Raw genomic sequence first — 13629 nt, forward strand, 5'->3', positions numbered from 1 at the left:
CATTTTGGTGCCCTAAGCATAATTCCTTTATGATGCCCCCCACCCCGACCCCGAGAAGAAAAAAAAACATTTGTTTTTGCCAGTTTAACTTTTTATTACCAAACATAACTCAATACCAATAACACACAATAGCAGCATCACAGTATAAAACTTAAGAACACTAAAAAGAGAAAGTAAAATCTTAAACTGAGTAAAATAGTAAAATCTTAGATTACACTGAGAAGGGTCATAGGCATAGCACTTGCATATTGTTGTCCTACTGTTAGTTTAACTGCTTCTATTGTTCTCATTTGTAAGTCGCTTTAGATAAAAGCATCTGCTAAATGAATAAATAAATGTAAATCTAAATCTAATCTAATTTAAAGCATAATAGAATGAGGTGCAATAATGCACACAAATCAACAGTAATGTTTGCTTTATATCATTCATAATGACATTTTATATATATATATATATATATATATATATATATATATATATATATATATATATATATATATATATATATATTTAACAGGAATTGTTAGCCTACCATGTGCACTGCACTGACTGCTAACTGTTAACGTTACTGAGAAAGTATTGTAGCAAGTCCAAAGAGTGTTTTATGTTCTGTTCAGATAAATCTAAGTGATGTATGTTCTTTTCTTATGTTATGGTTCAGCTTGTGTGGGGCTTTAAGGGGTGGGAGGTTCTCTTGAAAGTAGAGCCTGCGTGGTGTTGTGTGGGCGGGGTTCTGGGGAAAATGTTCCTAAGTTGGTTCGATGTCTGTGAGGCAAGAGCATCGGCCAAACAGGTGCTCACCTGAATAAAAGAAGACTAAGCTGTTAAGTGAGTTTCATCATTTCCTCCGTTCGTTACAGTATTAACCACCGTCACGTCAAAATAAACCATAAACTACTGCTCAATATCTAAAGAAAGATAGTAAAAAAAAAAGAAAAAAAAAAAAAAAAGTAACAGCTAGCTGGCGTCAGGTCAGTTATTTTTAAAATAGGTAATGTTTAACAGTAAAATCTCAATTTAGCTTGCACCGAAGTTGTAAGTTATAAATAACATAGTTTGCTAATGCTAACATTAACGTCAGCAAGTTTGAGGCGCATTACGATTAGCAGCAGCACGCACATGCAGCACATTTCCCGTATTTATGAATGATTAAACATGGACTTACCTGAAAGTTATGCACGGGCATCATCTCGCAGTTTCTTCTTCTTTCGTTTCTTAGCACCCGACTCCTGCTGTCTTTTCGGAGCCATGCTCAAATCTGTCAAACTGCGTCAGGCAGGCGCCCGCGCGAACAACCGGAACGGACCATCCGTCTACTTTCTAGACTAGACTAGAGCAATTATTAAATATCTTTCTTGTTCCCCCTTTTTTGTTACATATACATGGCTAAAATGTGCCTAATATTTCTATAGGCTAATGAAATAATACCGGCATTTAAAAAAAAAAAATTCATTAGGCTATTTTTGGTGCCCCCTCAGCACTTGGTGCCCTACGCACAGTGCGTGATGCGCGTGGTGGTAGCGGCGGCGCTGAATGTATGGACAGAAAAGATAGCATCGTTTTTACTGTTCTATTCAAGCCCGAGTCCAACGATGAAACGTCTGAAGTAGTCGATCGACCAGAAACTGATTCGCAATCACGACTGAAGTAGGATGCTTCTCTATGGTAAGTGTCCCCATCTGTGATTACATGAAGAAACAGATGAAACTGAGACAAACTAAATCCAGAAGAACTGTGGCTGTGTCTCCAAGATGCTTGAAGAAACCTGCCTGCAAATCTACAGTACAGTGAGAAGTTTTAGGCACTTTTGTAAAAATGCTGTAAAGTGAGGATGCTTTCAAAAATAATGTCATAAATAGATTTTATTTATCTATTAACCAAATCAAATCAATATTTGGTGTGACAACCCTTTGCATTTAAAACAGCTTTTGTCCAGGTACACTTGCACATCGTTTTTCAGGTAGCTTTGCAGGAAGGTTTCTTCAAGCCTTTTAGAGACACATGCTTCTGGATTTAGTTTGTCTCAGTTTCATCTGTAATCATAGACGGATTTGATGATGTGGAGCACCAGCTGTTGTCAGACTCCTTGTGTATTCAAAAATCTCACTGGATTATTACAATTGTTTAAAAAAAAAGGCTGTGGCATTGGCTTAAAATGAAAAATGAAAGATCTTGACATCCACCAGAGCATTAAATGCATTAAAAAATAAAATGATTTGAAGCTTTGGTGTGAAACTTCCAGATCACTAATAAACAGTTTTGTTTCTCAAAAGCTCTCTATAAGTAGACAAGAAAAACAAAAAGGCCTATTGACCAAAGATGATGCTTGAAGGCGCCGTGGCTCCTACGAAACCAAAGGTCTTGTAGAAGAAACCTTGTGTATCTTTGCGACTTCTAAATGACACATGATGACAAGGTTAAATGAAACTTAAATGATTGGATTTCAGAGATCACTCTCTAGTGTGCCGAGGTGCCATGCCACCATCAGTCTGTCAGACTTGCTCTTGTTTGCCAAGGTATTTGAGGTATCCTGGATTATTTACAATGCAAATGATGCAAAGAAGCATTTTCCACACTACTGCACCAAAGAATATTTTCCATGAGCTTCATATGCAGCACTGGGAGTACGTCCTGCCTGCTTTATCGAGCAGAGAATTACGAACGTTAGCAAGATTTCAAAGCTCATAAAAGTCATTTCGAGTCAACCGCAAGCATGCCCAGGTGAATAGATATATTTTACATTTATTGAATATACTTTCATTTCCATTACACCACAATACAAGTAAATACTGTATGTTTAAACAGGTCTGCTTACATTATTTTCACTTGTATTGAGATCTACTGGAAGGCTAGACACCAATTAAAAAAATAAATCTATTTTAATTGGCAGATACATTTCAACATAAATAATTTGTATGGCAAAAATGCTAATATATGTATATGTGCATCTTAATTTCTGTATTTACTGAAGGTAATAAAAAAAGAAGACATTTGGAAGAAAGGATGAAGAGCAACACATCTCAAAGAAACAAAGAATAAACGTCCATGGAAACGTGAAAAACAGAATTCGGATGACGTATTTGGCATTTCAGTAAACAAAATGAAAACTCAGCAGGACTCTAACATATCTAATCGATCATGGCAGTAGCTTTCCAAACACACACTCACACACACACACTCTTGGATAAACACTATTGTTTGGGACTGTTAGCGATTGAACATAAAAATAGACTGAGTCATCCATCTCGTTTCTTTTCTTGTATTTGGCCGTTTCCTTCTTTTGGCTGAGTATAATGGAAAATATGTTCTTTTATCAATAATCCAGTCACTACAACATGTTTTTGGAGCTGCATAGTAAATAATAACTGTCAGGCTTGTTATATCTAAAAAATAAAGGCATGTTTGCGTAAAAGTAGGTGTGTATTTTGGGTAACAACTCCAAAAGATCATAAAATCCTTAGATTAGCTCTTGTATTGTATTGTAGGAAACCTCTCATCATAGAAAACAAATTGTGTATATAAACACTCTGTATATAAACACTATTAATTAAGAAGAGCATAATAACACAATGTCAAAGTACAAAAATCTCTTTGTATACATCTATATATCACAAAATAGGAATAAAAACAGTGAGAAATGATCTTTCCGAAGAGGTAAAAACCTCACTGTAGACGCACATGAGAAAGGCAGATGTGGATCCACTGTCCTCCGTAAAGTCTTTCAACACAATCCAATTGTCTCTGCTTTGTGGGTATTAATATGTCCATGTCTCTTCTATGAACAAACCAAGAGCTCTGTGGCAGTCAAATATTGTCTCACGAGGATATATGGTGCTGGAGTCCGAAGAGGAGCAATGCAGTCTTATGTGGCCGGCCAGATATAGTCTGGCTGTAAAACAAGGCTATACCCCCAACAACATGCCCATGAAATCTGAACCGTTCTGTATTGTGATCGATGCTCCAGCTGCATTGTCCACAAATATGGAGGTGTACTGCCCGGCCTGTTAGAAAGAAAACATCACATTATTCAATGTGAATTTCCATCTGAAACACATTATACTTCTATAATTTCATGAATCTTCAGCAAGATATTTTGGAGGGTTTGTCTATCAAGAACTGATTAGATCAATCCTGCTCCTGGAAAGCCACTGTCCTGCAAAGTTTAGCTCCAACCCCAGTTAAACACACCTAAACAGCTAATCAAGGTCTTATTAGGCTTACTAGAAACTTCCGGGCAGGTGTGTTGAGGCAAGCCAAACCCTGCAGGACCAAGCTTGGATTAGATAGTAAAAACTGAGCGTTCCATACCGGAGTGGATGTAATGCTTACTAAACCAATGTTAAAACAATAAAGATATTGGTTAACATTGTCCAATACATTTCATGGACTAAGTGAGATGCACTGATGAATCACTTATAATAAGACCAAAAACGTGCATTAAGAAACTTAATTTTCCAGCATTCACATCATCAACCGATTCTAATTGGTTTTAAGTTAAGATTTTTAGCTCTTTTAAGAGTTCAGCGCAGGAGAAAGTAACCAGCTGTAGAAACACTAGATTTGTATGATGAGGATACAATTAATTAACAGTAAAACTGCATTAAACTGAGTGGAGTATGTTTAACTAACTCTTACCTGAAGTTCCAGCAGTCCATGGACAGATACTGTAAAGATCTTGCTGTTACTCTCAAGGCCAACAATCATTTCCAAGGATCTGCACAACGGTATAGAAAATATTATGAGCGAACAAATTATTCATTTGTAGATTTCACAAATCAATAAAATTTGTTACTTGCCATTTGTTTGTAATTGTTTGTGATATTTAATAGTAATTTCTGAGTAAATTTTTTTTTAAAGTGTAGTAGTGACATATCTGTTAAATCATTCTGAAGTGACAGTTCACAGATTTTCATGTCCAAAATCAGGAAGCACTGCATTGGTTAGGCCACTATTTTATTTTATTTTATTTTTATTATATTATTTTATTTTATTTTATTTTATTTTATTTTATTATTTTATTTTATTTTATTTTATTTTATTATTTATTATTTTATTTTATTTTATTTTATTTAACACTAAGTGAAAATAGCTTATTTTCTTAGCGATGGATGCTATTAACACTAAGTGAAAATAGCGTTAGATTCTATTTACACCATGTAAAAGTAGCAGTTCTTTGCAATAAGAATAAATAGTAATTAGATGCTATCAATACTTTATATTGGCAGATACTATTTGCACCTCAGTATTTTTGTACATTAACATGATTCAAAATGTTATCATAGAGTGTAAATGACTATATTTATTAAAATTATTAAATGGATGCTGCCTTATTGGCCCTACATCTTCCCCTAACCCTACCCAATAAACACTTTTAATATTACTAAACACTCGTTCGCAGTTTATTTCCACTTTTAGAACATTTGCATTTTTTTGAAAATAAATGCAAGCTCGACAAAAGGTGAGCTCGTCTGTGAGCCTTACTCGCTACTGTTGCGCCGCTGCAGATGTTGAATTCCATGCGTCTTTTTTAAAGGTGCCATTGAATTGAAAATTGAATTTACCTCGGCATAGTTAAATAACAAGAGTTCAGTACATGGAAATGACATACAGTGAGTCTCAAACACCATTGTTTCCTCCTTCTTATATAAATCTCATTTGTTTGAAAGACCTCCGAAGAACAGGCGAATCTCAACATAACACCAACTGTTACGTAACAGTCGGGGTGTACGCCCCCAATATTTGCATATGCCAGCCCATGTTCAATGCATTACACAAGGGCAGCCAGTATTAACGTCTGGATCTGTGCACAGTAGAATCATCAGACTAGGTAAGCAAGCAAGGACAACAGCGAAAAATCCATGATAACATGACATTTTTAGTGATATTTGTAAATTGTCTCTCTAAATGTTTCGTTAGCATGTTGCTAATGTACTGTTAAATGTGGTTAAAGTTACAATCGTTTCTTACTGTATTCACGGAGACAAGAGCCGTCACTATTTTCATTATTAAACACTTGCAGTCTGTATAATTCATAAACACAACTTCATTCTTTATAAATCTCTCCAACAGTGTAGCATTAGCCATTAGCCATGAGCACTATCAAACTCATTCAGAATCAAATGTAAACATCAAAATAAACACTGTACTTACACGATTAGACATGCTGCATGACGAACACTTTGTAAAGATCCATTTTGAGGGTTATATTAGCTGTGTGAACTTTGTTTATGCAATGATAGAGTCGAGAGCTCGGGAGGGGGCGGAGAGCACGAGCATTTAAAGGGGCCGCAGCATAAATCGGCGCATTTCTAATTATGCCTCAAAATAGACAGTTAAAAAAATTAATTAAAAAAAATCTATGGGGTATTTTGAGCTGCAGCTTCACAGACACATTCAGGGGACACCTTAGACTTATATTACATCTTGTAAAAAAAACGTTCGATGGCACCTTTAAAACTTGAGTGGCCCAACCAGACATTGGTGGGCAAAGCTAGTGTAAATAGTATTTGTCAATAAGAGATGCTATTTGCACTTAGTGTAAATAGACACTCGGTTTATTTTATTTTATTATGTGCAAAATATTAAGTAGTATAAATGGGAAATAATACCATTATAATTATTGAAAGAAATATCAATTTATGTTTTTTATATATATAAAAATACATCTATCAATCTATCCAGCATTAAGTTTTAAGAATTATCCTTCAGTACTGTTGCTAAGACCAACAGGGACCCCACAAGTCAAAGGTGGCGGTAAAGGTTACTAAGGTGACAAGGACCAGACTGAAGGTGAGAGGACATTTTTTAAAGGCCTGCTCCACTTTAACACAGGAAATGCCTTGCTAGTTTCCACACAAGTTTGAACAGACAACATGCTTTACAGCCTATGCGTTACTCACAAAGTGCAAAAGAGTGCTAACGACCAGCAAACACTGGAAGAGAGTTTATCCAGATCTGCCACCCCCATTCCCCCTTCCCCATCTCATGTACCCCTTGCAATTTTTCTTTCTTTCTCTTAAGTAAATTCATTTTTGTTTGATTTGTGAAAGAGGATTTTTATGACATGCACTCACACTCTTAAGCCACTGAAATAAAAACCACATGCTCTGAATGTAGCTCAAGAAAGGAGCTCAAGAAAAATATTAATTTTCATCATAAGCGATGTATTCCTTTGAGTCTGAGTCATGAATTTATATTGATGTGGATGTGGTCTGTGGACAACGGGTACAAAATCGAATGTTAATAAATAGACTACTTGAGGGCAAATTAGACATAATGTAATCATAATAACTTTCCTAGCAAAATTGCTGGTGTCAGATTTTCTCCTGGATAGTTTTACTAACAGAACTGACACTGAGTCTGACAGAAAGACCCGAAATCACCAAAACTCACAAGAAACTTTGTGTGGCCAGTCAGAAACACGCTAGAATTCTAGCACATTAACTCTTTCCCCAGCCAGCCACCGCAAGCATTTTTGATCATTTTCACAAATCTTTCATGGCCACCAGAATGTTTTGTTGTATGAATATCTGAACATGCAATATATCAAAAGAAAGAACAAAGCCTCTTCTTTTCAACAAACTTTGAAGAAAAACTGAGAAAATCCCATTTTTGTCAAAGACTACAACATTCGCGTAAGCAATGCTTCTATTGCTTGTTTCTGCTTCTTTTTAGCCTGTGTTTTGACCCAGAGATTCTGTACTCTTTCAGAAGATGTGTAATAGCCCCCCCAAATCAACTGACAATAAACCAGACTTACTGAAATAAACCTGGATTATTTGGTAAACTTGTTTTATGAAATAGGCCCCAGATGTCAAGATTGTCAGAAAATAATGACTAAATTTTAGTCTGTTTGTCAACAAATATATCTTCACAAGACTTTTAAAGGGTTAGTTCAGCCAAAAGTGAAAATTATGTCATTAATTACTCACCCTCATGTCATTCCACACCCGTAAGACCTTCATTCATCTTCGGAACACAAATTATTATATTTTTGATAAAATCCGATGGCTCAGTGAGGCCTGCATCGCCAGCAAGAACACTCCCTTTTTCAATGCCCAGAAAGCTACTAAAGACGTATATAAAACAGTTAATGTGAATACAAGGTTCAACATCAATATTACAAAGCGACGGGAATACTTTTTGTGTGCCAAAAATAACAAAATAGCGACTTTATTCCACAATATCTAGTGATGGGCGATTTCAAAACACTGCTTCATGAAGCTTCAGAGCTTTATGAATGTTTTGTTTGGAATCAGTGGTTCAGAGCGCCAAAAATCACATGATTTCAGTAAACGAGGCTTTGTTACATAATAAGTGTTTCGAAACTTCAATAGTTCACGTGAGTTTGGCAGTTTGATACTCGTTCTGAACTACTGATTTGAAACAAAAGATTCGTAAAGCTTTGGATATCTAGTGATGGGCGATTTCAAAACACTACTTCATGAAGCTTTAAAGCTTTATGAATCTTTTGTTTCAATCAGTGGTTCAGAACGCGTATCAAACTGCCAAATTCACGTGAACTATTGAAGTTTCAAAACGCTCATGACGTAACAAAGCCTCATTTACTGAAATCATGTGATTTTGGCGCTCTGAACCACTGATTCGAAACAAAAGATTCGTAAAGCTTCAAAGCTTCATGAAACAGTGTTTTGAAATCGCCCATCACTCGATATTGTGGAATAAAGTTGCTATTTTGTTGTTTTTGGAGAAAAGTATTCTCGTTGCTTTATAATATTAATGTTGAACCACTGTAGTCACATGAACTGTTTTAAATATGTTTTTAGTAGCTTTCTGGGCATTGAAAAAGGGAGTGTTATTGCTGGCCTTACTGAGCCATCGGATTTTATCAAAAATATGTTAATTTGTGTTCCGAAGATGAACGAAGGTCTTACGGGTGTAGAAAGACATGAGGGTGAGTAATTGACCCTTCTCAAAGATCCGCCCTCCTTAGTTACTGTTGCTTTGTCCGACAAGCTGTGGCGCTATCACGCCACACAGAGTGAAAAATACATCGCGGAGCAAAGAGGACACTGACAATATGTCGACAGACAAGACAGAACAGGTTACTTATGACATTAAACAAAGTCCCAGCTTTCAAATTGTGTAATTTTTTAAGAAATTCGAACAATAAATCCCGTTTTGTGTCTCTTTAATGTGTCGTGACAGACTGCTGTAGCACCTCAGCTCAAGAGGCTCGTGAACCGATCATCTCTTCCTACTAGTTAATTTATAGCATCGAATAAACATGAATGAACATGAGAAAGAATGTTGTTTCAAACCCGGAATGACTTCAGTAAGCACCATTTTTCAAGTTCAAGTCCACCACGGTTAATCTTCTAACTCCTGACTGCTTTGTCGGACAAAATGGCAGATTTGGCGTTATGATTGGTTAGATCGCTTGTCAATCAAACTCCCAGTGAGGGGTCAATTAATGACAGAATTTTCATTTTTGGGTGAACTAACCCTTTAATATAGCGCATAAGTTGTATGGACAATTTTATAATACTTTTATAGTGGTATCATTTTTAAGCTTAAAATCTTTAGTCGCTATTCATTGTAAAAAAGAGCAACTAATATGCTGCAAAAATGTTTCTTTCATATTTTCTAGAAGAATAACATGAGGGTGAGTAAATGATGACAGAATTTGAATTTTTAGTTGAACTATTCTTTCAATGTGAGATAAAGCAAACTTACGTATATCTGTGGCAGAGGGACTCAATGCAGATCAAAACTCGGACATTGTCTCTGGCTCTCAGCTGGTTCTTACTTCTCTTCACCTCTGTGTGGTCTGCAAGAAAGTACACAAAGACCAAAAAAATTATATTTCTTGAGAATACTTTTCAGACATGCACTACAAACTGTTATATGAAGAGTAAAGGCTGTTGAAATGTTGTTTGACAGAGTTTTGTATCTGGAACACATGATGCCACAGCCAGTCATGTTTGACCTCCAGCCGCGTCTAAATATTGGTCTCTTCTATAAGTCTGCAGTGGATTTGTGAATTTGTTTGGGGATGTTGATTTTCTGCCACAGTCTACTGCAGAGAGCCAATTCCCTTTCCCGGAGCTGCATGGCGGCGCCACAGCTTAGAAGAGTTTTGCATTCAGAGTCCCTGGGGCTTATTTCAGTGTAACTCCACATAAGCATTGCCTCTGAAACGATGGATGAAGTCAACAGGATCACTGGACCCCTTTTTAAGCATCAACCGACAAAAACAAAATACGCTTGTGTGCTTTCAGGCACGGCACAAATTTGTTAGCTTTTTAAACATGCAAGATTGTGCAAGACACCCTCAATCTCAGCAAACAAATGCAGTACGGTTGGAATGTAAGTTACAGGGGAATGCAATCCATCTGTTGAGAATGTGCCAAGTCTGAAACACATCCATTACATGATGGCACCTTCTGATAGAGATGACATTGAAATATTAATTTGTACTCTATGCAATTTGTGTTTATAGATGAGAAACAGAACTTTCCATTAATCTTTCTTCTGTATTTGGCAGACAATGTCTCTTTTATCCAAAGTAATTTTAATGTATACTTATGGTTAACAGGTATGGTTAAGGTAAGCTTCTTTTTTTATTTAAGAAATTAATACATTAATTCAGTAAGGATGCATTAAATTGATCAAAAGTGTCAGTAAAGACATTTATAATGTTACAAAACATTTATTTTTCAAATAAATGCTTTTCTTTTGATTAATCGAGAATCCTGAAAAAAAATTATTATGGTTTCCACAAAGCTGATAACAATAAGAAATGTTTCACACCGAATATATACTAAATTTTAGAATAATTTCTGAAGGATCATGTGACCATAAAGACCGGAGAAACGGCTGCTGAAAATTCAGCTTTGCCATCACAGGAATAAATTGCAATTTTAAATATATTAACATATAGAAAACAGCCTTGGTGAGCATAAGAGAGTTTTTTCAAAAAAAAAAAAAAAAAAAAAAAAAAAAAAAAAAAAGGGGGGGGGGAACTGGCACCGTATATATAATTACAAAATATAAGTTATTAATGTTGTTAAATTTCGAGAAAAAAGTCGAGATAAAATGTTGAGAATAAAGTCATTAAATTAACAAATTTATTCTCGTAATTTAACGAATTTGTTCTCATAATTTAACGACTTTTTTCTCGTAATTTAATGAGTTTTTTCTCGTAATTTAATGACTTTATTCTCAACATTTTATCTCAACTTTTTTCTCGAAATTTAACGAACATTTTTCTCATAATTTAACGAATTTGTTCTCATAATTTAACAACTTTTTTCTCGTAATTTAATGAGTTTTTTCTCGTAATTTAATGACTTTATTCTCAACATTTTATCTCAACTTTTTTCTCGAAATTTAACGACATTTTTCTCATAATTTAACGAATTTGTTCTCATAATTTAACAACATTTTTCTCGTAATTTAATGACTTTGTTCTCAACATTTTATCTCGACCTTTTTCTCAAAATTTAACGAGTTTTTTCTCGTAATTTAATGAGTTTATTCTCAACATTTTATCTCAACTTTTTTCTCGAAATTTAACGACATTTTTCTCATAATTTAACAAATTTGTTCTTGTAATTTAACAACTTTTTTCTCGTAATTTAATGACTTTATTCTCAACATTTTATCTCGACTTTTTTCTCGAAATTTAACGAGTTTATTCTCAACATTTTATCTCGACCTTTTTCTCGAAATTTAACGAGTTTTTTCTCGTAATTTAATGAGTTTATTCTCAACATTTTATCTCAACTTTTTTCTCGAAATTTAACGACATTTTTCTCATAATTTAACAAATTTGTTCTTGTAATTTAACAACTTTTTTCTCATAATTTAATGACTTTATTCTCAACATTTTATCTCGACTTTTTTCTTGAAATTTAACGAGTTTTGTCTCATAATTTAATGAGTTTATTCTCAACATTTTATCTCGACCTTTTTCTCGAAATTTAACAAGCTTTTTCTCATAATTTAACGAGTTTATTCTCAACATTTTATTTTGACTTTTTTCTCGAAATTTAACGAGATTTTTCTTGAAATTTAACAACTTTAATCTCGAGATGGTTTTATTTTTTTATTATTGCTTGGCCCTAATCCTCTTCCGTACAACCTTAATGATATGAAGCAACGAGAATACTTTTTGTGTGGCAAAAAAACAAAATAACAACTATCTTCAACAATAACTAGTGATGGGCGATTTCATGAAGCAGTGTTTTGAAATTGCCCATCACTAAATATTATTGAACAAAGTCGTTTTTTTTTTTTTTTGCGCACAAAAAGTATTCTCGTCACTTCATAACATTAAGGTTGAACCACTGTAGTCACATGAACTGTTTTAAATACGTCTTTAGTACCTTTCTGGGCATCTGAAAGTGTTATTATCTTGCTGTCAATGGAGGCCTCACTGAGCCATGGGATTTTATCAAAAATATCTTCATTTGTGTTCCAAAGATGAACGAAGGTCTTACGGGTGTGGAACGACATGAGGGTGAGTAATTAATGACAGAATTTTCATTTTTGGGTGAACTAACCCTTTAATAATATACCATTATTATTATTTTGACGTATATCCATATGGTGTATCATTCATATCGAAATATACCTTAAAATCACTGTAAATTGTTAAACATTTTAGCAGTTCATGCATTCACTGTTACTAGCACCCATGTTCTTCTATTTGAGCTTCAAGAACTCATTATTTAAACCGCTAGTCATTATCATACCCCAAAAACCTCATGTTTCACACTGAAAAAGACAGAAAACAAAAGATTACGAAAGACAGAATATTTGTTACTGGTGAGGTGAACCTTTCAACCTTTTCTTACCAATATGAACATTGGCAGAGAACTGATAAATTCCAGTTACAGGAGCTGTAAATCGGCCAGTGGACTGATCCATCCCCGTCCCTCTGAGAAAGGCACCTTTGGCGGGCGGCTGAAGGTATGAAACAGGTGAGAATTATAGAGGGCTTACCATGAACACACCTAATAACAATTAATCAAACATCAATACTGCTCACTCTCTATCTGAAAATCATATAGCCTACGTAAATTGCTGACTAGCCTTCCAAGCATGTCAAGAATATGTTTTTCAGCAGAATTCTTGCTCTCCACACTCTAATAAACTCGCATGCAAATTAAAGCATCCCACATACAGCATTAGAAAATATACCAGTTTTAGGGCTCAGTTTGGGAGCACATAACCATTAAATGGCTAGAAATATGTAGACATCTGCCAAGAATCCTCCGATTCTGTTTTTGATCATAACTGCACACTGCAGCCATGCCAGACCACATTATTCTGCATTACGCCTCCAGAACCCACCAAGACTTCCAGACTCAGACGCTTTTATAATGAGTCCTCCGATTAGTGTGCTAAACACTGTTCAGTTCTGCCATTTTTTGTGCTGTCAGCTTTGAACACATACAATGAATGCCTTTCATATACATGTCCGATCCAAACAGATATGTGAGAAGAACGTAATTTCATTTGACATGTATTTCAACATTGGATGAATAAAACTTTAGCATTGACATTTACAACTGTCATTTCATCCATTTGACAGATTTGAAAGACTATATGATTATATTTTCTCTAATATGGAAAGTAAGAATCATACATCAACAGTGATCA

General features: G+C 34.9%; 1 protein-coding gene across 8 annotated transcripts in view; it reads right to left on the reverse strand.

Moving 5' to 3' along the window:
• Positions 1-2716: 2716 nt before the first annotated feature.
• The window catches only part of c1qtnf12 (C1q and TNF related 12), a 36486-nt gene continuing 25573 nt past the window's right edge, over positions 2717-13629 (reverse strand). For all 8 annotated transcript variants that reach the window (XM_048177766.1, XM_048177768.1, XM_048177769.1 and 5 more), the window contains 4 exons: positions 12822-12930; positions 9697-9790; positions 4636-4714; positions 2717-4001 (listed from right to left, as the gene is read on the reverse strand). In XM_048177766.1, coding sequence (XP_048033723.1) covers positions 3903-4001; positions 4636-4714; positions 9697-9790; positions 12822-12930 — 381 coding nt within the window. In that variant the 3' untranslated portion in view covers positions 2717-3902. The remainder of the gene's footprint in view (positions 4002-4635; positions 4715-9696; positions 9791-12821; positions 12931-13629) is intronic.

The sequence above is a fragment of the Megalobrama amblycephala genome, linkage group LG24, assembly GCF_018812025.1.
Source record: "Megalobrama amblycephala isolate DHTTF-2021 linkage group LG24, ASM1881202v1, whole genome shotgun sequence".
Taxonomy (NCBI): domain Eukaryota; kingdom Metazoa; phylum Chordata; class Actinopteri; order Cypriniformes; family Xenocyprididae; genus Megalobrama; species Megalobrama amblycephala.